The 26,530-nt window shown below is 31.6% G+C and overlaps 1 protein-coding gene across 1 annotated transcript; it reads left to right on the forward strand.

Moving 5' to 3' along the window:
- The first annotated feature begins 630 nt into the window (after positions 1–630).
- On the forward strand, positions 631–20,390 carry LOC134707819 (protein CutA homolog). The gene is made up of 7 exons (XM_063567874.1): positions 631–744; positions 10,325–10,467; positions 12,458–12,517; positions 13,996–14,041; positions 14,415–14,464; positions 16,776–16,818; positions 18,670–20,390. Exons 2-7 carry the CDS (start codon positions 10,346–10,348, stop codon positions 18,751–18,753), a joined length of 405 nt encoding a protein of 134 aa, XP_063423944.1. The 5' UTR covers positions 631–744; positions 10,325–10,345; the 3' UTR covers positions 18,754–20,390.
- Positions 20,391–26,530: the final 6,140 nt, after the last annotated feature.

Here is a 26,530-nt window from a genome sequence, read left to right on the forward strand (position 1 = left end):
TGTACCCTTCTCAAGAAGCCTATAATTCAGTGGAGAACGTTAGTATCGATTTTACAGTACTACCCTTTAAATTTACATGTAATTGAGGATTTCTAACAGGATGCACAAGTATGGGGAAACCAGTACAAGCTGCTTATAGCTTAATAGCTGTGTATTTATATGAACTTACTACAATATAATACACATATTTATAATAAAATGAGCGCTTGTCTATGCAAGTGGCGTCTCCTATGCAGGGGCGGATCCAGCCATTTTAAAAAGGGGTGTTCCTTACCCAGGACAAAAAAAGGGGGGGGGGGGTTCCAATTACAAATGCATTGATCGTCCAAAAAAGGGGGTTCCAACCCCCGGACCCCCCCCCTCTGGATCCGCGCCTGCCATGTAAGAGTGTTGTGGTTATATGATATTTTTGTTTTTCGTTTGAGTTTACGAATTAGAATTTAAAGTAATTAAAATCAAATTAAAGTATTATTGTTGTTGATAAATTGCAATAATTTTCAAAAAGTCTCATTTTATTACTAATTTTGAATAAACTAAAGTAAATACTATCATGATTCACTTATTTTTTTCAAATAGTCCGAATTATTTGAAGTCCGAGTTAGTAAAGGGCCGAGTTATCAAAGAGTCTTTTATCATACGTGTGTGTATCTATTTTTAACCTCATTGGGATTAAGTACTTTCGTTTTGAAAGACAAAATTGCAGAGATAACCAGAAGGCATATCTGGGGATTAATCCTCATAGGGGTAACAACTTAATTATGCTCTTTTCTCCAAACAAAATATGATCGAATGCAAAACGCCAAAAACCTGTTAAACTCTAAAGATAATATGTTAATTGTCGTTTGATGATGATGACCACAGGCACTTGTTTCTATCCATTGGAAGAACCACTATCAACGTATATATTTTGCCTGTGTAAATCACCTATTGTTTACAGGTGTCTATTGTCCATCTATTGTCCATTTAAATCAATACTACTCACAACATTGATTATATGAGGGGAGCTTCTCAATCGTTTTCACCATGTTCACTACTTAGTTAATTTTTGCACCTTCTGCAGGAACGAAAAAAAATGGATAGCAAAATCTAGAAAAGTTAATAATTTTCTGAAACATAAAATGCATTTAAAATTTATATATCTAGTTCCTGCCATCCCTTAAAACTGTTGCAGGTGTATAGGTTAGTCTGTACTCGGAGTAAAATTTGGGGTGTAAATACGGCCATTTTAGCCAAAAGGTTATGATGAACCTTAATTTAGATGTTTTTACTCTAGTGATGCATAAAAAGTAAAATTTGAAAATACCCTCAGCAGACATTATAATAACCTAACACCATGCACACATTTATACATGATGTCATGTCACATTGACACCTGGAAAATTGTCAGCTAGCTGGAGTTTGGCCTAAAAACTGAAGATTTTCCTCATAGTTTTCAGCTGTTCAGTGTTCATTTTGATGAAAAAGCTACATATTTCCTGTTTTTTAAGATACCATTATACAATGCGAAATATTTATATAGTCTAGTCAATATAGATGAAAAATGTGGCCAACCTCAAAAAAATTGCAACAGAATTATTTTTGGTATTTTTCAATTCTAAAAGGCTTTCTTTGTAACATACTAAAAGTCTACCAAAATATCTGAGTGGGAAAATGGATTTTTTGGGTGAAAAATAGCAAAATTTGACAAAAATAGCGAAAAACTGGGAAAAGCTTGCTTAGCATTCATTATTGATGATAATCATTTCAAATAAAAAGTTTTAAAACAGGTTATACAGTGTTTATAAAATGAAATTATAAAAAAAAAAATTTTTTTTGTATAAGCATGAAATTTTAGGTGAAAACATCTGATTTTTGTTGGAATTTGAGATTTACAAAGCGTGAATTGATTACAAACCGAACAGCAAAAATATAAATATTGGTAAAAGAGGTTCATTTGATAGTTTAAAAAAGACATAAACCTTTATTTTAACCATTCCAAAACTTTAGAGCAATAATTAATTTGGTAAATGGTGATTTTGGGCAAAATATAGCAAAATCATCAAAAAATCGTTAAAAAATGGAAAAACACAAATTTGGAATTTTAATTGTTTTTAAATCTCTCTAAAAAAAAGAAAAATTCAAATCTTAATAGAATAATAATCAGATCAAACAGAATTCATAGTTGAACAAATTTGAAAATAGCTGATTTTGGGTGAAAAAAGCTAAATTGGGCCCAAAATTGTCAAAAACTGGGAAAAACTGATAAAATTCATAGTTTTTCAAAAATCAATTAAGATGTTAGTAAAAATTAATTTATATTCTTTATATGAAAAAGTGCAATGCTTAAATTCATACTATGTTAACCAACAAGTGACTTTAAGGATGTTTGCTTGTCATGTTTTGGAATTTTTGTCAGATTTCGAAATACTCTGGTTTTATCCATTTGAATGCCTTAAAAAAAATGGCCCATCGACCCCCATTTTTCTTTTTATAAATCATTTACATGCATAATTATAAGCCATTTGTTATAAAAGTCTTATAAAATCTATTTTATTTTTTAATAGTTTTTGAGAACTTTAACTAGCTATGAAAAATCAAGAGAGAACATTTTCCCGCCAAAATTCTAATGGCTAATATCTCAAAAACAACCACATTGACCCCTATTTTAATTTTTGCTATTTTGATTCCTCAATTAATCCACTATCAATATATACTAGTGTTATTGAAAGCTATTTATTTTGAAACTGAGACGTATTGACCATGCATAATGAGAAGTAAACAGTCTCATTGACCAAAACTGATCATGATTTAAAAGTAAATGACAAGATACATGGAAACATTCTTTTTAAAGATTATTCCATAATTTTCTGTATACAACAAATATCTGTTCATCAGTTAAGTCAGATTCAGCAATGGGAACAGAATTAGAACGATTCAAACCACAACATTCACCGCATCCTACCGAACACTTTTGAAGACCATTTTGTCTAGACACATCATTTAGTGTTGCAGTTTTGCCTACAGTTGCATCTTATAATGGTAAAACTTTTATCAGGTGCAGGAGGAAGTTCCATCAAAATTGGATAAAGTTTTCCACGACAAATTTCCCAACCATAGTCTGCATGGTCTGTAGGATCTAAGTCAACTTCTTATTACATCCATTTTTGGCACTGATTATACACTCAAACTCAAAGACTGTGAAATTGCCCTGAATGGGATGCCTCTTCTCCTGCTTTGATGGTATCTGCTTTAATGAAGCCTTATCCATGAAAACTTGATCTTGTTTGTTAAGTTTTTTTAATGAAAGTCCTTTGACTATTCCAAAAAGCATAGATGATGAGTTACAAAAGTGGGACGAAAGATACCAAAGGGACAGTCAGACTCATAAATCTAAAACAAACTGACAACGCCATGGCTAAAAATGAAAAAGACAAACAGACAAACAATAGTACACATGACACAACATAGAAAACTAAAGAATAAACAACACGAACCCCACCAAAAACTAGGGGTGATCTCAGGTGCTCCGGAAGGGTAAGCAAATCCTGCTCCACATGTGGCACCTGTTGTGTTGCTTATGTGATAACAAATCCGGTAAATAGTCTAATTCGGTAGGTCACATTCATGAAAGGAAATGGGGATGGATTGTAGTTAAGACGTAAAGAACATATCTGATTTCATTTGTGAAACGGTTATTCCATAACGGCCAACCAACTCGTGATGGCGTCCGTAAAATTTACGAAGGGATGATTTCAATTTCACCATTTGCAACTCTTGGTTTAGCAGCAACCCTCTATCAAGAAATCATGATAGGAAATGCAAGCACGGGAATATCGTATCAATTGAGAGATATATACCCCGTATGCAGGTGCCACTGGAATGTTGCTACTTAGAAATGGAAAGTTCACAATTGGAAAGCTGAAATCATCTCTTTTGTCGTAAAGTTTTGTTTTTAACCAACCAGACAACCTGTTATAGAATGCAAAAAGAGCAACAAATTACAAACATCCTCCCAAAGAAATCCTTTAGACTGTTCTATGTTCCATATTTTCATTTTTTCAGATTTAAAAAATGACCTGTTTGCACTGTTGATTGACGAGGAATAAGTACAGTAACACTAATAGATCTGTATCTTCACCATTTACTATGACTACTTTAGACAAAGCACAAACCAAAGATCTGCATCATGAGTCATATTCTTAAATTTAATGTTATTATCCTGTAGCTTGTCACAAAGCACCTTAATAAGATAGATATAGGAAGATGTGGTTTGTTCAAACTGTTTGACATGAAAAGTTCTGTTTTAGTTTTGCAAGTCATAGATGAGGTGAAATTGATGTTCTTCAAAATAATGCCTTTTGTTCTACGTAAATGTGTAATATCTTTAATTGAAGGAAGTTCTTGATAACTTTCAAAAACAATTACTGGGTCTTTGTTTGTTTAATTTCTCCAAATGATATAACATGTGTCCAATGAAGTCGTTTCAATATGCATCCACCGTCAAGGACATAGTGAAGACCCTCACCATATATTTATATATGCTTTTAGAAAGTCTGAATCTGACTTTGACTTAGCTTTGGCTGCCAATGTTGTTGATTGGTATGACTTCTTGAAGCTTTAACTCTATTTTTTTCTTATTTCATCGATTCTAACGTTTTATTTCAAAAACTTACTGTTTTTTTTCAACGTTAATAGCAGGCTCTGCCTTAACAACTGTTTCAATATTTCTAAGTGAAACATAATTGGAAAAATGATTTTTTTTCACTAAGGTACTCAAGAATTGCAAGAGTTTCTACCCTGTCTCGTTCTTTCCTTGTACGGTTAGCTTCTTCGTGCTTATCACTAGTCCAGTATGCAACACCAGTGAGATCTTGCATGGCACTGTTTTAGTCTACACAAGCTGGCATTGATAGTATTCATTGTGATCGTTGGGATTCACCCATTCCTCTGCCTCAGGTTAGACCTCCATAAGATTTGACACTTCTCATCAAGATCTGTTCTATAGTCAGATCTGTAGAAAACAGTCTGTAAATGTGTGTACTATGTAGTATTGATGATCTATTATCCAAAGGAACTTTTCATGTCAAACAGTTAAAACAAACAAGTTCTTATTAACGTGCTTTGTGACAAGCTAAAGCATAATAACATTAAATGTAAGATTGCAATTGATGATGCAGATCTTCTTATTGTGCAAACAGCATTGTCTTTAGAATTCATAGTAAATGGTGAAGATAAGGATCTATTAGTGCTACTGTACTTATTCATCATATGGTCCGAGACCACAATTATTTCGTAGTTCATTTCTTTTAGAACATGTGTTGTACTACTTTTGAGACAAACTATATCAAAATTATAGAAAACTTCATCTTCATCTTCATCTCAAAATATGGACAATTGTATGTTTAGGGCGTCAAAAAATTTTTGACAGCTTCTGAAGTGCTAAATTTTCACCTTTTTCAGCTAGACCAATTCACTACTTTCCTTGAAAATTCTGGACCCAAATTTTTTTACAGTGACTGTGTAATTTTAACCACCTACTTACAATATGAGGCATTAAACATGGGGAAATAAATTTGGAAGGGGTATAAAAATTTGGCAAGTAACCACTGTCAACACTGTCTTGGACAATGTTAATCAACAGTGCAAACAGGTTAGGTATTTTTAAATATGAAATAATGAAAATATGGAACAAAGAACAGTCTATTAAAGGATTCTTTGGGAGGATGTTTGTAATTTGTTGCTCTTTTTGCATTCTATAACAGGTTGTTACTCATCATCTAGGCTTTTTGGAATAGGCAAAGGACTTCCATTAAAAAAACTTAATCACAAATATCAAGATCAAGGCTTCATTAAAGCAGATACCATCTAAGCAGGAGAAGAAGCGCTAACATGTTTATATGGAGGAATTGACATTTTTGTCTGGAGAAAATTAAAATCCATAGATATTACTAGAAACACATTGGTTCAGGTCTTCGAGTGTATTATCAGAAGAAGTTGACATACATCCTACAGATTATGGTTGGGAAATCAAAATTGGAAAACTTTATCCAATTTTGATGGCACTTCCACAGACCTGACAAGCTTCTTACACTAGTAGATGCAGTTATAAACAAAACTATGACACCAAACCATGAGTCTGTCGAAAAAATGGTTTCTGAAAAATATGAATAGAAGTTTTTTCCTGTTTTTGACGATTTTTAGACAAATTTAGCTGTTTTCACCTAAAATCAGTTATTTTTACTATTTGTTTTACAATGAATTTTGTTTGATCTAATTATAATTATATCAAGATTTTCATTTTCTATTTTGGAGTGATTCAAAAGCAGTTAAAACTCCAAATTGGTGTATTTCCATTTTTTTACGATTTTTGATTGATTTTGCTATATTTTACCCAAAATCATCATTTTCACAATAAGGAATTGCTGTAAAGTTTTGGAATGATTAAAATAATGGTGTTTGTCTTTATTGGAAAATTAAATGAACTACTTTTACCATTTTTATCTTTTTCCTGTCTGTTTTGGTAATCAATTCACGCTATGTGAATCTCAAATTCCAACAAAAATCGGATGTTTTCACCTAAAATTCCATGTTTATTAAAAAAACACCTATTTTTTATTATTTTATTTCATTAACACTGTATAAACTGTTGTAAAACTTTTGATTTGAAATGATTATCATAAAAAATGCATGTTTAACAAGCTTTCCCCTGTTTTTAGCTATTTTTGACAAATTTTGCTTTTTTTCACCCAAAAAAAATCCATGTTCCCACTCAGATATCTTGGTAGACTTTTAGTATGTTACAAAGAAAGCCATTTGGAATTGAAAAATACAAAAACAAATTCTGTTGCAATTTTTTTGAGGTCAAATGCTATTTTGACTAGACTATTAGATAAAAAGCTTTATTAATGATCACTATCTGCTTGTGATTTTTTCTGTCACTCATCTTTTATCCTCTCTCTGAGTGTGCCAATTCTTCAGTTCTTACATCTGATAACAGCCAGTACCATGATTTCCAGAGAAATTCGAAAAAACTATTACATCCCCAAAACAAACTGATATATCCTGAGAAAAAGATTTCTTATGGTGTTATGCTACTTTTTATAGTGTTGTACTAAAAATTCGATTTGTATGTATTAACCCTTACCATGCGGTGACCGTCTTTTGACGGGCGGACCCTAATAACCGTTATTTGGCTCCAATGGCGTTCCATACTTTTAGAAGTCCACTTTATGATACTTATTTTAAAATTTATGTATGTCCCGTCAACCTGAGGCTATCCATATTCACGTTTCTCATGTATAAGTAGCATTTTGAGCACAAATACGGAGTTGGAAAAATGAAATTGGCTAAAACTCGGTTTTCTGGAGGGGTAGGCTTCACATCTGTATCTTACACAAGACGTTCAGAGGCATAAAACTGGCAAAGATAGTGCAAACCCACGGCCATATAACTACTGATCATTATTATTAATGAAATACGCATAGGAAACAACTACTTCCGGTTTTGGGTCCATTCGAAGTCAAAAATCGGCAAAAATCGTGAAATTCGGTATTTTGGGTCCAAATGACCTTCTGTAGACTGATGAATCAAGATCAGATTCACTCCGATCTAACAACTGTTGTGGTCAATTTGTTCACTAGGGTCCACTCTACACGCAGGCTACAGCTGGATACCTGAACCAGCAACCCTGGGTCTTCTGGGTCAAGAGAAAGGGTGAAAAATTGGCAAAATTGACGCTTTTTGCACCTGAAGACCCTCTTTGGGGCAAATTTCCGCCAAAAAAAATTCCGCCTTCTCACCCCGACCACCCCACCCCGTGATCACCTATATTATATTTAAAGAATTCAATATGCTACAGCAACAGGGCTAAGCTCATTTGCATATAATTTGCATATTTTTGCAAATAAACGAAAATTAGACATTTTCTAAAAACAATTCCGCATGGTAAGGGTTAATTGTATGCAAAATCCTTTTTGGAGACAAATTATATGGCGGATATATTCTTAAGGTAGACATCTTAAGAAAACCAAAAGTACTGAAAGAATAGATTCTATAATAAAAAAGAAATTATAAAATATTTAGTACATTAATATAGCAAAATGTTAAGATTAAATATCAGAAAATTCTGTATACGTGACATGACCAATTAAGTGGGCATTGACTGACCAATGCATGACCGATGTATGATAAGTCAATCATATTCCCTCGAATTTTTTACTTTCAAAAGTTGATCCATGATTATTAGTAGTAATAAAAAACATGAAAAATATATTTATAAGGGTAAAAATCTTGACCTAACCAGCGTTGACTGTGTCCAGATCATTGTTTGTACTACTGTATATTTATTTAAGTGTTAGAGGATTTGCTTAAAATTCATAAAAAAAAACACCAAAAAAAAACCATTTAGATTGAACGAATAAGTTTTTATCACTAATAAGAAAAAAACTTGGAAAAAAATGTCAGGGTGCAAACGCCCACTGTGTTATGTGAACTTTTTATGGTTTTGATTCGTATATTATTGTATTTAACTGAGTTGCAGAATATTTTGTATATCAATTACCGGTCATAATCTGACATGTTTGATCACAATTATATGGTAACAAACAAAAGGTGTGAAATAAGCCATAAAAAAGTGGATAAATACAATATAGATTGTGATGACAGTAATTAAAATCACATATAGTTTGTTTATTTAATATTTGCAGAACAGTAAATAATTATTACTATGTATTTCTCAAGGAATATTCGAGTCTTGTGCAGGATATATCCACGAGGGGGTAACTTTGGTAGGGGTGTGCCATTTTTGCCTCAAAAAACATGTGGTATGGACTTTGCTCATTGTTGAAGGCCGTACGGTGACCTATAATTGTTTATGTGTGTGTCATTTTGGTCTTTTGTGGATAGTTGTCTCATTGGCAATCATACCACATCTTCTTTTTTATATACTCATTTTAATATAACATTCACTGAAACTCAGGACATATAGTTATATAAATATTTAAGAAAGAATGACTTATACTTATATACAATATTTAAAATATGACCCATGCTTAAATAAGCACTAACTCATCATTACTCATAATTCATAAATATACCAGCTACCCTTAAGTTTTTATATATGAATTGACATCGTTTGGTGCACATATATTTTATCGTTATATATACGCATGGATTGTTGGATTAACTGCATGTTTGATACCCCAAGTTAATATAAAGTTATCAAACGTAAATGCATTTCAATATAGGATGTCATTAAAAAGGAGGGTCATCTTTATATAAAATTTCGCAAAATTATGACCCATATTTTTGGCACATCCCCGTATACCCAATAATAGGAAGTTACCTTACCACAATCTTTTTATACCTTTTTCTATATTTTTCTTATATTTATGTATAAAATGGTCTAATCTTATTATATTTCAAATTTCAGAGATATATTCTTAGAAATAAAAGAGTAATTGGAAATTTCATCTGATCCTGTCATTGTCCAGGTTGGTCCTGTCAGTCATCGATGGTCATGTCACAATTTCTAAAGTTTTTGAAAAAATCTATATTTTTTATAAAATTTATGTATTTAAAGATGACATCTCATTTATATTTCAAATCTGAGATAATTTCTTTGAAAAATAAAAAAAAGTTATAAGCATTTTTATTTGGTCCTCTCATTGTATATGTTGGTAATGTCATTATCAGCGTTGGTCTTGTCACGTTTTTAAAAGAAATATGTTTTTCTTAAATTTATATTTCAAATGATGAAATCTTTATTTTGTTTCAAATTTGAGATTAATCCTTTTAGAAATGAAAAAGTTATTAGCATTTTTCATTTGGTTCTGACTTTCTATAAATATATAATTATATAAAAATCGAATTTCTTAAGATTGCGTGTATTTTTATAAATTATGAACCCTTAAAACCTTATTATTGTATGCTGTTACACTAATTTAAGCAGTATAACACCTATAACACCATTAAAAATCTTATTTTTGGGATGTATTAGTTTGTTTTGGGGATATTATGTTTTTCTCGTATTTCTCGGGAAATCGTGGTACCCAATAACAGCGTGTGCTGTCCTTTTATAAAGCTAGTGTTAATTGAGACAGATTTGGCTTAAACACTCGCACAAACATTGGTTACAGTTCAATACCGTTACATATCTTATAAATTTCCTTTACTATAAAGATTTAAGTTTAGTTATCCATGTTATCTAGAAAAACTCAAATAGTTTGAAGGTAAAGAACACTTTATTTTAACAATGTAGAATATGTATATGTGTTGTGGATGTTAGACCAGTTCTGATTTTTTAAATGCCTGTTGAACATGTTGAATACTCATTTTTGTATTTCAGGTAATTTGTGGTACCTACTTGATGCCAGTTCTGTTGACTGTAGTGAAAAACTTTTGCAGAGCCATGAGTACATACACACCTGGAACTCATTCTATGGCCTTTGTCACAGTACCTGATCTGGAAGTTGCCAAAAAGCTCTCTCAGTATGTATTCTTATGTTTTAATTAACTTAATGGATTAAATAAATATCTTGGCACCTTTCAGTTGCAGAAATTTTGATTGTGGGCTACTGCAAAGGTTTGAATCACTGAACTATTAGGTGTAAAAATTGCATGTTGTCAAAATTATTGGTTTTTAAAAACATCTCTGAAAAATACTGACGTTGAAGCCTTTCATGTACATTTATAATGAGATTTGGTTTACCTGGCATTAAGACATTCTTGATCCATTAGCAAACCAAATTGTAACCACTACATTAGAGAGTCTGTGCTAAAAGAATGTACATATACATTTGTACATGTCTTATTCACAGCTGAATTCATCAATCGAAAAGTATCTCACAATTATTACTGTATTCAGTAAAAATTCTATGAGCAGTACCTCTTCAATACATGTCATTTGTTATCAAATTTGACTTGTTATACATATGTTTACCCTTCCGGAGCACCTGAGATCACCCCTAGTTTTTGGCGGGGTTAGTGTTGTTTATTCTTTGGTTTTCTATGTTGTGTCATGTGTACTATTGTTTGTCTGTTTGTCTTTTTCATTTTTAGCCATGGCGTTGTCAGTTTGTTTTAGATTTATGAGTTTGACTGTCCCTTTATTATCTTTCGTCTCTCTTTTATAGGGTTTCATTAAGTTATTTTAAACTCAATTTTGAAAAATCCCCAATACATGTATAAGAAAACGGAGATGTGGTATGACTGCCCTTAGACAGCTGTCAACCAAAGTTGAAATGAAGTCAATGTTAGCAACTACAGGCAACTGTAAGGCTTCAACAATGAGAAAAACCCATACTAACCATATATTGGGCAAAAAAGGCCTTACATGAAAATTGTATGTTTTCTTCAAGTACATTTAAATAATACCATTCTATATTTTCTAAACATTGCTGTGTCTATAAAAAAAACAAAAAAAAATATATTTTGAGTTGGTGCAACTTTGAACAAAAATGTGATTTATAATAATTTTTTAAAATTCATAGAAAGATTGACTATATGTTGAAGTTGTGTATCTGTTATTTTGGAATTGTTTAATGCAATTTCCCATTTTTTCGAAGGATTTGAACAGTCATTTCAAAGCAAAATGTAGTACATAATAAATTATGCAAACTGGCTATTTGAGTCTTTTTTTTATTTATAATTTTGAAATGATGCATTTTTGTGTTTTCCTAAGGGCTTCTCCCAAAGACAATAATTAAGAATTTGATTTAATATCACATGTTTTTTTATGACACTAATGTCCTACATGTTTGTTTTTAGTGGTAAAATTAGCCTGTTGCCAGCAGCTTGGATCTATCATTACAGCTTTTCACTTTTCTAATTGCCAATTATCACCAAACTTAGACTAGCCTTAGCATTTCTTAGAGTGTTTATTTAAAAACTATCTTATTTATTGCTGTCTATGTGAGACCCTCATGGCTAGTTAAGGTCCTTTAGCACCCCATTAGAAAGATTCATCTTATTTATTGAATGATCAACAAATAGCATGATCATCATAACCTTTATAAAAAATAGACATGAAGTAAAAAACATTTGATAGAGACGAAAATAGGAATTCTGATATTAAAAAAAATGATTGATACCCTTTTCCGTGATCTTTTAAGCAGTCATATCTTTTAAGCAATGGCAAATTATTGAAAGCCATTTGGCAGTTTTTAATCTCTTTAAACCAGAATACATAAAAAATAAAAATCAAGAAAAAAGCATCAATCCAAGAGGAGGAAAATATTTAAGTGGGGAAAAATCGTCTGTTTTTATCACTGAACTAGTACACGTTTTTTAAGTGGCCAGCTGAAGCACGCCTCTGGGTGCGGGCTTTTCTAGCTGTATTGAAGACTCAATGGCTTTCATTTACTTCTCTTTGGTCAGGTTAATGTTGTCTCTTTGACACATTGCCCATTCCTGTTCTCAATTTTATGCTTATAATTAGAATCTTTTACACATAATTATAAGTATAATTATTTTTTTGCAGTGGTATAGTGAAGAATAAGTTAGCAGCATGTGTCAATATAATACCAGGCATTACATCTGTGTAAGTTAACCATTTTGAAAATGCTTCATTAAACTCACTGAAAGTCAGGTATTTTATCTCAGCAAGTAAACCATAGTAATAGCACTGTATAGTTAAGTATTCAGTTTCATAAAGATACTCTTACAATGAAAGCACATGCAAATAACAATTTTTTTCCAAGGGCAATGAGTTATTGCCCCTGAATTATAAATTTTTCCAAATTTTCCGATTCTGTTAATTTTTTTTTAAACCGAAAGAGCTAAGGTTAAAGGTTTAAACTGCAAATATAATCATCATGATATGATCTATCTACTCTGAAAATTTGACAACCTGTTTTGGAGTTAATGCCCCTGAAATGGAGATTTGAACTGTTCTTTTTGTGTGGTTATTTTGGCTGTAATCTTGAAACTACTTATTCTTAGGAGCACTTTCAGCAAGTAAATTGCAAAAAAGGCCAGCAGCACAAACAGTATCTAAAGTATATGCATATAAAAGTCCTTTTCATTAATCTAATAATGTTTTCACCTTGTGAGCCATTAAGGCACAGATGTGCCTCTTTTTTGACATCGGAATTTTACTAAGTTTAAGTTGTAGCACATTGTTAGAGAACTTGATTGGTCCTTCTGTTGATTGTTATCTCATTTGCACCTATAGGTTATAACCTTGTTTTAGCTGTTTATTACAAGTGTAAAATATGATTTTATTTTATAACGAGTTTGCAGCAAATGAAGTGAAATTCTCTATTATTAAAATTGTAAGGCACACATGACATATTGAATCATTTTCATAACAGCATGGACATGACCATTTCTTGGCGTGCTCAGATTATCAATTGAATGGGTCAGATAAGTTGAACATTTTTCTGTAACTCCCAGTTGTCATATCCTACTTGATATAAACAGTTAAACTGGATTCACCAAAGGTTTTTAACGCCTAAATCAAATAATACATAATGATAATAGGAATAACTATCTGAGGACTTTGCCTTGTGTGTTGAATCACATGTTGAATACTTAAAACTTTCCTTTTTTCTTCTCGTGCACCTGCTTGCACATTTCTCTTTAATTCTATTTAAATCTCCACTGGAAGGCCTCTGGCAGACTGAGTGATCGTAAAAATTACTGTTATCGATACTGATGACAAACAAGTTAAAGGTAAATGATTCAGTATTATTACCAACATAAGTATTGAGGTTGTCTATGCTGTTATGAAAATGATTCTATATATATGAAATAGTTGAAATGAGATTTTTTTTAATCAAAACACAATCATAGTTTTCCAAAATTACATAGTAATAATTTAATCTTATTACGAATTCCAAGTTTTATATCGATAAGCATGATAAGGAAAACATTAATAAAAGCACATGTTTTTGTTAGTTGATTTATTTACTGTAAATTTTGTATGAAGACTAGTTGCAATGATTTTGTTGTTATTTTTGATAGAATATATAAAAAAAAATCTGTTTACATATATTTATCAAAGAAATGTAATTTCAGTTATGAATGGGAAGAAAAAATCAATGAAGATGGGGAACTGCTATTGGTAAGTAAATTCATTTAAGGATGATAAATACCAAGGACATATATTTAAGTATAAACGTGACATGGCAATGATTTGTATAGTTCTTCTATACAAAACCTTTGAAATTTTTTTATTAAATTTTTCAAATCGCTCGCTCACCCTAAATTTTGGAGTCTAAAAATCTGTAGAACAAGAAATTAATTGGTGTGGCCTTATACTTTATTTGAGGTATATTTCTTTTTGATTGTTTGTGACAAAGTTTTTATTAATTTAGAAAAAAATTCTATTTTCAAATTATAGTAAACCTCACATATACAAACTTGTCAAAGAACAAATATTTTATTTGCCTTTGTAAAGAAAATGAGTTATTATTTAAGCACTTTTGATCTTTTAGATGATAAAAACAGCAACAGATAAAGTTGATGATCTGTCCAAGTTTGTGAGGTATGGTATATAATGAATTAGTATACTGTGGATTCATTTAATTTTAAGGGTAACAATTTTTGTAGATTGAGGGAAACATGCATTTAGTTGAATTTGGATTTCTTTGTTTTTCAATAGTCTATATATATTCCTGTAAAATAGCAGTAGTTTGTTAAAAATCTAAATTTGTGGTTCTCCTGTACCATTAACTTATCGATGAAAGTTAGTATCCAACAAATAAAAATGAAACAAACACACTATAAACTTTTTACCTCATCTTGTCTGAAGGTATTTTAGCTTTTGGTATCACTTTTGGCATTTTGTTAATGATTGCATGAAATTAGATAACCTTCACTTGTAGAGCATTAGTTCAGTCGTCTATTGACTTGATTAGTTCTTGGTTAATGAGAATGATTAAAGTACTAGTGAAAGGTCATCGTCAAATCTCATACAATTGATTGAGCTTGAAGTCATCATCAACTCTATATTATAGGGATGTGTTTGACTGCTGAAAGCAAGATTCATATTAAATTTTACAGGAAGTGATGGATCAGCATATCAACATTCATAATAGACACAGTATCATTTGTGTTGTATTTGAATGCTAATTTCAGCTTCCTATAAGGGTCTGGATGGGTCTTAATTTGTATTTGAATGCTGAATTCAGCTTCATAAAATAGTCTGGAAGGGGTCCATCGATTCTTTATTCTTTTATTTTCAAGCCAATTTTCATTAATCTTCTTCAATTTTGCCTATAATTCTTAATTTAAAAAAAAATTTAAAACTACAGTATTCTCTTTATATTTTCACCCCTATTTTTCTCTATTCTTTATTTTTCCCCATTTCTGTAGCTTTGCCTATTATTCTCTATTCCTCACCATCAAACAGTTGTATCAAATTGACAAGGAAATCTCAGTGCTATTTATTGATCTAGAACTTCATAAAAAAAACCAACCATTGAATGCTGTGCAGTTGATATACTTCTGGCCTTTAAGTATACCAACTGCAGTACATATCAACTCAGTGGTAGTAGATGTATGGAAATGTTGACTTTGCTTTTTTTGTATGCATGTCTCTTTATTTTATTGGTTTAGGAACACTTAATGACCCCAAATACATCTTCTTTCTGTAGCTATATATTTTAAAACTGCTAAGACTCAGTTATCCAGGGGCCTGTAGTGCGATCATTAATTTGTGATGTGAATTCAAAACTAGATGTAAGATAAATTACCTGGCACTCACAATGATTATTAAAACTTTAATGTATTAGTGATGGCAATGGTTTGACAAGAGATAAAAACTAACCCACCATTGTGTGAAGACATTTTTGCTGGAGTTCTTTACCTCGGACACTGAGTTCAACCTTAGAGATAAAAGTTATGGTGCTCAATGTTTAGATTTCTGTGTAGTATTTTGTGGACTGCCATTTATTTGCCTTTTTTTTTTGTTGGTCATGATGTTGTCTGTATTCTTTTAACTTATATGTTTTATTTGCTCTATGGTATCTTCTCTTATTTTGGTCCTGAGCAACATAGAATTCAATCAGGCTTCAATCCAAACCCACAATCAGTCTGTCTGTATGCTTGGTATTGTTAGTGCTCAAATGTACACTTTTTGCCAGATTATTATAAAACTTATATTTATAGGTTTATCACAGCAATGTATGAACAAATATGAAATAGATGATGATGTACTAATTGTAAAAGAGTAATGCCCCTTTTTTATTATATGGAAAATTGCATTGGTCATGCGTTGGTAGCACTCTCATGTGTACAATTCTTGACAGATTTTTATCAAATGTTTATCAAAGGTTTATATGAACAGGGTCTAGGATGATTTTAAATTAATGTCTATCTAATATTTGAAAGAGTGTTATGACCCTTGGAAATATTGATTGTATGGAAAATTGCATCAAGGTGCTCTCATATGTACATCAGTGTTGATCAGTTATTTTCAAAAGTAGCGATGCCCCATTGAAATAGTAAATATATTGGGAATTGTATTGTATCTGCTCCCAAGTCTTTATTTTTCGTAACATATAAATTTGTAAAATGTTTAAAAGACTTAACAAATATTTTTTCTTCAGTTATTGCCCTTAGATAGGTAAAATATGTGCGGGTCAAGGAACATTTTAACTTTGTACTATTTTCTGTCTTATAAAGAAATCTCTGACTCAATAATAATTATTTACAATTATGCATTGGTATTAAATTAATTAATCATAACAGTAGCTGTAGTTCAAGTAATTAATATTATAATTTTTTTCTTCTTCAAAATTTGAAAACATGTATTAAATACAAATAATTATCTACTTTTATTTATTTTTCTGTAGAGAAAATCATCCATATGATTGTGCAGAGGTCATAAGTTCAAAGGTAAATATTCTTTATTTGTTATAATTATGAGATATCAAATTGCAAAAAATCTGGAAATGTTTATTTAAATGTATCATGTGCATTCAATTTCCATTGTTGGTTGATTGTTGGTCACTTGACTTCTAGTGGCCAATATTTCATGCATGTTCAGGACAGGCAAATATCTTAGATATTTTTTTTTTAGGAGAAATAACTACAGATTGTTCATTTCATTTATCATTTACGAAATCTTTAAATTGATAAATTTTCATAAAAAAAAATTTCGTCAGGCATATAGATTAAAAGATTAGTTGGGTACACTCTAATGAGACAGAAACCAAGATTAACAAATAACTGCCCATGTGATCAAGAATCAACATTTGGTCCATATATAACATTATAGATTGATAGCTCAAAATCAGCTACGGGCTGAAAAAATGTAAATGAATAAACCACTATTACTTATCTCTTTTTTATAAGTGTAGAATTACAGAACAATAGAAATTAAGGTTTTGATTGCATTTTAATTAATAAACATTATGTAAAATGTAACTCATTTTAATTAATAAACATTATGTGAAATGTAACTCATTTTAATTAATAAACATTATGTAAAATGTAACTCAAAAAGTAAAATAATGAAAAATACTAAAGTTTAAGAAAAATAAAACAGAAAGTCCCTAATCAATAGACCACTTTCGAGTTCATCCGTCACCAGAAAAAACTCGTCAATTATACGCGCCTTTATCACCGTCATTTGTGCGTTTAGGGGCATCGTCACTTCCCTTCCAATGTTGAGCGAGTGGTAAGAAAACTATAATTCTATTATGTACGAATTATTCGGCAAATTAAATTCTCAAAATTGACAATCAACCCTGCTGTCATTAGGGAATTGTCAGTAAGTACCTACAGAACAACAATTATTTCTAGTTTATCCTGCACAAAGACGATCACTAAGACGCTTGATGAACGTAAATAGTGCAGGGATACAGGCGACCCCCTCTATCTGGTAAATGACGTCATAAAGGCGTGCATAATTGACAAGTTTTTGCCAGTGACGGATGAACTCGAAAGTGGTCTATTGGCAAAATAATCAAACTAAAAGCCCAAACACAAACAACAAATGAATAACAACTATCATATTCCTGAATGTAATATTCAATATATAGAAGCATATATACCTTCCAAATTTTATAAGGTGATGTAATTTCAAAATTAGGAATTGAAACTGGGAATGTGAACAACCGAAGACAGAAAGCAACCGAAGGCCACCAATGTATCTTCAACACAGCAAGAAAATCCTTCAGCTGACCCCTCAACTAGTTCAGATCAAATTATGGTTATAGGTTATGATCAATAATATTATACTTCCTACAAAATGTTTTATGAACGATTATTTAAAAAAACAATTATAAAAAGACAATTTACGTGTAATATGATCATTACTAGTATCTTTATTTGATCACTGCTTGACTTTTCACATGCATTTATAGAACTCCTCTTGTAATCATTTTAGTTGCAATTAAGAAATTTGAAATCAAAGGATTAAGAAATCTAGAAAATGTTACAGTAAACAAACAGTTTCCAAAAAATGTTAAGATTTACATTCTAGGAAGATGAAATGAATTAAAATATTAGATTAAAAGGAAGATTTGAAATTGAACTATTTTTTTCTTTTTTTCTACTTATATTTGAATGTTGAGGGAGCAAGAGTTGCATGCTTTATCTGTAAGGCATATTTTCAATAAATATTTTCTCGTTATGATCAATTTAATAGATAAAATGTTGTTCCTCGGTTTCAATATTGATAAAATAATGTGTAGTTAAACAAGAAAAATATAATACAAATGCTTCTTTTTCTTTACTTTTTAGATTGATAATGGCAATCCACCATATCTGAAGTGGATCAGTGATACTGTAGGTGCATCTGACAAAAAACCAAAGATTGACAGCTAACTCTTGACATTATAGAATTGAAATAGATGTGCATTTTGTAGGATGATTATGTCCTACTTCAAGATATTATTCATTTGTTTAAAGGCATTCACCACTAAATAAATAAATTTGGTGTTTTTACTGTCTTCTGATTGGTTAAAATTATTAGTTTTATTTTCAATGTTGTCAATTTTGATGGCGACACGCCCACTCTGACATTGTGTATTCATACGCCAACATGTGTGTACGTTGTTATTGTAAATATAAACAATTTAAAAAGTTCTTTGAGTCTTGTTTTTGATAAAAATTTATTTATAATGAATGGCAATAATATATTTTGATTTTATTGAACCATAAAACTAATTTTTGACTCTTCGCATTTTACATAATCCGCTTCGCGGATTATTCAATGTAAAGAGTCAAAAATTAGTTTTATGGTTCAATAAATTCAAAATAGATAATAGCCATTCATTAAGTGGTTATGGCATATTGTGTTACTTATGTCCATCATTTTGTCATTTTGTTCGTTTAAAATTAATCAGTTGTTTGTTATGCCCATGGGTCTGTGCTTTTTGTATTTGATGGTGTCAGATATGCTTTTAGAATAGATCACTTTTTTTTTTATTTGTCAAATATCTCAGTTTCACTTATGTAAAATAGCAATAGTTTAAAATTTTATTCTTTTGAGTAGATGTCTGCATATATGTAACATAGAATATTTTATTCACTGTATTCTCTCTGTTGGGAAGACTACATTCGTGAACAAATTTCTGGATTTTCCTACCCATAGGATTTCATATCCGATTTAATGAACACAGAAATGTTAAAAAAATCAATATTCATTTGACGTATGAAAGTTGAGCTCAACTGTAACAAGAGAATATAAGTTTAAGTTGTTTTTCATGTATTTGAAGATTGAAATAATTTAGAGGCATTATCCTTAAGTGTGTTGAGTTGGAGATCATTGACTTTGCTTTACATCTTAGTTAAGAAGTTGTCAAAGACATAACAATTACAGTTGACATTGTTTGACAACAATAAGGATTGGGATACTTCAAATTGATTATATTAAGTATCTAATTGTCAAAATCTAAGTATGCAAATGAAATGTTGACATGCCACCTAAGGTATTATCTATAGTTGACAGTTTTAATTATAACAACATTTGAATAAACATCGTTACAAGCCTAGAAAGCTAGTCTGTAGAGATTAATTTCAATTCTTGTGAACATTGTACTTGATTTAGCATTTTTTAGCTATAGATCGAGCATCACTGATCAGTACTTTGTAGACAAAATGTCTGTCTGGCTTACAAATTATAAGCCTGTAAGAGAATGATGTTGTTTCAGATCGACATTTAAGATAATCGTTGTGTGCAACATTCATTTTTGTAATTTTATGTTAAATCAGTCCTAAAGTTAACCTAAAAAAGCTAGTATTTTTATGTCTGCTTTTTTCTGGTGAAATGTATAAAAGCATTTTGTCAATAGAATTACACATACGCTTGAAAAGCTCATATTTAATGTCCAATTGTTTCTTATAATGTATAAAAGTGTTTTGTCAATAAAATAACACATGCTTGAAAAGCTAGTGTCTATGTTTTTTTTTGGGTTAAATGTATAACAGTATTTCGTCAATAAAATATGCCAAGTGAAGTACTACATGTGTTGCATTTTATTTGTAGGGATCTCGAAATTTATATTAAAGTTTTCACATTTTATATTAAAATGCCTTATTTTGTGAAGTATTATCACCAATTATGACTTTCAATGTATTTCAACGAGTTACTTAATAGGTGTGACTTGCTTTGATGTGCTACTAACATTTGGGAAGAACATGCACTTAGCCCCCGGGTTTTAGTGAAGAAGCCATTCAATAATTATCTTTCTGTTTCAAGAAAAGTGTGTCGTACTATCGGCAAGTTAAAAAGAACACATTTGGAACAACCGTGTCCCTATAATAATTCTTTTTCCAATGTCATTTGATCTTTCTCGCCCTTCATTTAAGTAGATGCTCCTCTGTAGAACATACCTATTTTATTTTTTGTCATCTTGATTATTTGCGTCTCACAGGATCAGCGACTTCTGAATCCATGTTGCTCGAGTGTGGTGTTGATCAAAGTGATCTATTACCGTGATATGTATGACATGTTTTAACAGTTTGCATGATATAGATGGCAATGAGGCAGGCCTGTAATTTGAGGGAGGATGTTTCTCATCTTTCTTGAAGAAAATTACAATGTTCGCTATGCGTCATTTATTTGGAATCTTATTCTAGTCAAGGGAAAGCTGAAACATCTGGTTAAGATATGAAGCTAGTGATTCTGCTGCCTGTTAATGGATATTAGCTAGACTTCATCTGGGCCTGTTGCTTTGAATGGACGGAGTCTCTTTAGGTTGCACTTTGTAAATATAGCTGTTACTCTAACCACGTCTCTTTTGGGGAGATCTAGAATATTCATAGAAATTTAATATGTTTACGTACTGGTTCCCAGTTATGCTTTCTGTGTTGCATCTCACAGAGACATAACTTAGGAATGTTACCAGTAAATATACATGTGTATATTGTTTATATTGAAATCTATGTTGACGCTTCAGTCGAGGTAAAGGTAGTTAATGTTAATTTAAACTCTGAGAAGTTCGGGGCGTATAAACGTTTAAAATATGCCGCACAGCCCTATATTTTGACCTTTGAAAACAAATAGTTATGCATATGTACTTTCAATTCAAGGATATGATTTTTTGAAAACTTCATAGTTAATGTGGTACAGTTTTAGCCGTAAAAAGAGTTCCTATGGGAAACTGCATTGTCAATATCTACAGAAATGCAACTTATAAGAGTTATCAAAGGTACCAGGATTATAATTTAGACACCTCTTTCATTAATAATGATATTGTCAATAATGAAATGTTAACTGTTACCTAGATCATGTAACGTATTGGTATATGTCTTGGTGTACACTGACTAGAAACGGTAGTTTAATATAGCTGCCTTAGTATCTGTGTCACTATGGAGGAAGCCATCTTTTGACGTAAAGGTAACAATCTGGGGTGCATCTTGTTTACGGCTTACGTGTGACCAGAATCTCTTTTCGCTGCTTACGACATCTTCCATGTAAGTACTGTGTGCTTGTCTAGACTCCTTCTTTCAAAAAATGTACTGTTGAAAAAGCCCCGGTGACCCATACGTTTAATTTATTTGTGAAAAAGCATGATATAACCTTCATTTCGAAATATTCTATGGATTTTAATTAAGCCCCCTCCCCAATCTACCGTTAGTGATGACTTTTTACACAATTTGGCATTTTGGTCTTCTATGTTACTACTTTATATAGAGACATACTCTGCAATAAAAAAACATGAGCAGCAATACAACACAATCTATACAAAGTAAAATCACAATAATATTGAACTCCGAGGGAAAATTCGAAACGAAAAGTCCCTAATGAAATGGCAAAGTCAAAAGCTCAAACTCATCAAACGAATGTAAAACAACTGCCATATTTCTGACTTGGTACATGCTTTTCAATATGGCAAATAAAAAGGCAAATTAGACTTGGTTAAATGGCAAACTAAACCTATCACTAATATTACAATCGCATTAAATTCCATTATATTGACAACAGTGTGTGAACAAAACAGACAGAAATAACAAGTAAAGTATAAAAAAAGGGACACAGGAGTCAGCATTGTATTATAATCATAATCGCTATAAAACAAACACATATGTCATCAAAGTAAAAACAAAACAAATGGATCATAGACAAAATGTAAATCACATATTAAAAGCGGTGTACTACTGTTGCCTTTATAAAGTACAAACGAAAAACAAGAATACCAAAAATTACCATAGCACAGAGACACATTAGCGGCATGCATTAGTACCGTGTCCAAACAAAAGGATAAGACCAAAAATCGACTTATCGATAAAAGGTTAATAATTCCCAAAGCGAACAAAAACTACTTAAACACGTGGTTAAGAAGATAAACAACGTCAGTACCTACAATCGATACTTCATGATCATCATCTATCTTTTGTGAAGCTGATATAGTATATTTATCAACAAGGGCATAACCCTGGTTCATTAAACTTCTGCTCAGAGAGTGTTGATGTTTTACAAAGTCCGAGTAGCTGCTGCAAGCTCTTTTATACTGAAAGAGTCTGGAGGATGCATACTAGTATCCAATATGCAGGTGAAGTTGATATATTACTACACAGCTACTTTTGCATAGGTACTATTTCTGTACTAAAAATATGTAGTACTAGAAATCTACTTTTAATATTCAGTACTATTTTGTTACTCCAAAATTATTGTAATATTTAGGTACCTGTATTTTACAGTACTTTATTTGTACTTGAAATTTAGGTATTACAGATTTTTGGTTACTACCCTTACATTTTCAGCATTTTGAAAGTTTTTCTAATTCAGATATCTTAAAGTTATGATTTTCAAACATGAAATATTGTATTATTTATGTACCAAAATATTTAGTACAAATCAAGTTCTGTAAAATACAAGTACCTAAATATTCTAAACAGTTTTAAAGTAAAGAAATAGTACTAAATATTAAAAGTAAATTTCCAGTACTGCATTTTTTTAGTCATAAATAGTACCGCAAAAGTAGCTGTGTACAAAGGTGAGAAAATTGTCTAATTTGTCATAGATTCTGCTTCTGGGATGACTACTCATGTCAATTTCAAGGTATAAGTTAAAAAAAATGTCTTCAATTTCTAGGTCTAGAGGATATATTAATGGAACCCAATAAGAAAAATTAGGGATTGGTACCAGAAAGAAAATCATCTATATATCTGAATGTGGCTTCTTTGATCGTGGTTATGACAAGGTTTTGAAGGAACTCCGAGTCATATTGAAATAGGAATAGGCCAACAAGTAGAGGCGCACAGTTCGTTTCCATAATAATGCCGACCTTTCATTGAACAATTTGACCTCCAAATTCAACAAATGTGTTTTCAATAAGAAACCCCGTCATACTGATCACTTATTTCTCTGTGTAACAGGTTTTACCTTTTTATTCTATATCAAAAATATATATTATTCAAATATATGGCATCACAGAGTTATACATCCATAGCGAATGCTACCATTTACACATTGAATATCATTGTGGGTTATTACTTTATGACGATTTGTCAAATTCACATGGGGAATATTGGTATACAGAATTGTCTCAAAAGGAATGAAAAATCATGTCATAAATGATCATCAAAACAGCATACAAAGGAATGAGTCGCATGACACATTCCATTGCCTATTTAATTGAAACAGTGCCCTTTAATAATGTTTTTTATTACATGATGGATAAGACAATGAAAAGTACTGTCAGTTATGTTTGCAGTACCTGATGCTTGAAATAATGATATTATATGGCAATCGCATTTTATGATATGATGATATAATTTAATTTTGGATGTAACGCGTCTTCTGATTGGCTGACATTATTTTGTTATGAGCCCATATACATAATTCAGTCATGTGACCGTGACGTCATCAACGTTTTTTCATGGTTTTCTACGGTTTTAAATGGAATTTAGAATTAAATTATAAGAAACGACTGTAATATTTTTTCTGTCTATTCGAAATAACATAAAAAATGTGGTGCACACTGTTAAATAACCCGCTACGCGCGTTATTCAGTGTGCACCGCATTTTTTATGTTATTTCTTCATAGACAGAAAAAATATTAGAGTCATTCCTTAAATAATATTGGTTTTGAAAATAGGTTAGTAAAAAACTATGATCTATAGATGATAATAAGAATTATTTATAAATTTCCTCCTTCCGATGCGTTCTTATTGATTTAGTTTCGTTGACAACGTTCAACACCAAACATTTGAAAGACAAAACTGTCTAATGAAAAACGAATTAAGATGATATCAACCTTTGATATATACTTTGCTTTTCTTTTTTCTTTTTCCATTTGATATTGTTTTTATTCCGTAGTAACTGATAAGGCTTTTGTAGATGAAACGCGCGTCTGTAGTACAAAACTATAAACACGGTATAGATGAGTGGTTTGTATTTCATGTTTGAACTATCTCAACTTGTGATATCCGTCTTTGATTTGTTTTATTAAGCTGTCAATAGATGTTTTCAAAAGTTGTTTTCTCTTCAAATAAAACGTCTGAACTGGCATTGATTTTACTTTGTAAAATTGGCTGTACAATGAGTGATGCATACCTTTTGAGATCAGACAAGTCTGCGGAAACTTCCCGCACAGACATTTATCCGACAATGGTATGTCATATCGTGATCAGCAGAACAATGATTTTAATATCTTTCAGTACTAAAAAGAAATTATTTATTGCTTTAATATATTAATCTAAGACCTAAATCGATTGATACGGTGCTTTTTGTCCGCAATTCGCTTTTTGTCCGCTTTTGCTTTTTGTCCGATAATTTTGCTTTTTGTCCGAAACTTTTGCTTTTTGTCCGTTGCTTTTTGTCCGTTTTGCCTTTTGTCCGATTATTTTGCTTTTTGTCCGAAACTTTTGCTTTTTGTCCGTTGCTTTTTGTCCGTTTTGCCTTTTGTCCGATTATTTTGCTTTTTGTCCGAAACTTTTGCTTTTTGTCCGTTGCTTTTTGTCCGTTTTGCTTTTTGTCCGATAATTTTGCTTTATGTCCGATATAAAATGTGTATATTTTTGGCAGGTTTCATTTTGAACTTCAAAATACCATGTCCTTTTAGGAGTTAAATATAGACCATACTCACATTATAAATGATTTGTACATGAAATTTCATGTCTTTTACAATATATCGCATTACCTCTAAAATGACTCTAAGCACTAATATACTAGACCCGTAGGTGTTGGTCAACAGAGGGCAAGGGGTATACTCTTGTATATCCCTAAGTCTAAAAAACAACTATTGAAAGCTGGCTAAACTAAGACATACTCCAGGTAGGCCATTATACCAGAAGAAGAGGTAGTCAAACCCATATACATGTAAATGGTTTATAGCACTTATGTCCTGGATCTACACGAGTTTATCAGCAACTAATTAAAAGGGGCATGAGTTTCGCCGGTATATCACGAAGTAAAAATAAACCTCATTATTGCCAGCTCTTCAAACTAAGAGATTCTCCACGTTGGCCTTATACCAGAGGTATAGGTAGGCAGTGCCTCTTAAATGGTCTATGGGCCATGGCACTTATGTCCTCGACCCGTACGAGTTGGTAAGAAGAGGGTAAGGGAAATACTCTAATATATCACACAGTCCACCAAAAATAGTGACGGCTGCCCAAACTAAGACATTTTTAGGTGCGCCCTTATACTAGATGTTGGAGTAGTCATTCTCTTAAAAATGGCTCATAGCACTTATGCTATAGACCCGAACGAGTTTGTCAACAATGAGTTAAAAGGGGGATGAATTAGCCCAGTATATAAGGAAGTTGAAATAAACTGTTGCCCGCTGGCTAAACTAAGAAATTCTCCACGCGGGCCATAATATGAGAGGTAGAGGAAGGGATTGCCTCTATAAAATGACCATGAGCACGTATGACCTAAACCCGTACGAGTTAGTCAGCAAAGTGTAAGGTTGGTACCCTAGTATATAATAAAGTCGAACTAAACTATTGCTGGCTGGCTAAGAGATTCTCCGCGTGGGCCATGATACCAGAGGTAGAGGTTGTCATTGCCTCTAAAATGGCCTAAATCACTTATTCACTAGAGAAGTACGCGGTATCATCAAAGGGTTTAAAAGGGAGTTGGAACCTCTGTTTACAAAGAAGTCGAAATAAATTATTGCCGGCTTGCTTAAGTACGAGATTCTCCAAGTTG

Source organism: Mytilus trossulus, chromosome 2 (genome assembly GCF_036588685.1).
Source record: "Mytilus trossulus isolate FHL-02 chromosome 2, PNRI_Mtr1.1.1.hap1, whole genome shotgun sequence".
In the NCBI taxonomy this organism is placed as follows: Eukaryota; Metazoa; Mollusca; class Bivalvia; order Mytilida; family Mytilidae; genus Mytilus; species Mytilus trossulus.

What these genes read in the sequence shown, in the direction of transcription:
- LOC134707819 (XM_063567874.1), top strand. Translation starts at nt 10,346, where the DNA reads ATGCCAGTTCTGTTGACTGTAGTGAAAAACTTTTGCAGAGCCATGAGT. An exon ending in ATACCAGGCATTACATCTGT is followed by an intron (nt 12,518 to 13,995) that starts GTAAGTTAACCA and finishes ATGTAATTTCAG; the next exon opens with TTATGAATGGGAAGAAAAAA. An exon ending in GATCTGTCCAAGTTTGTGAG is followed by an intron (nt 14,465 to 16,775) that starts GTATGGTATATA and finishes ATTTTTCTGTAG; the next exon opens with AGAAAATCATCCATATGATT.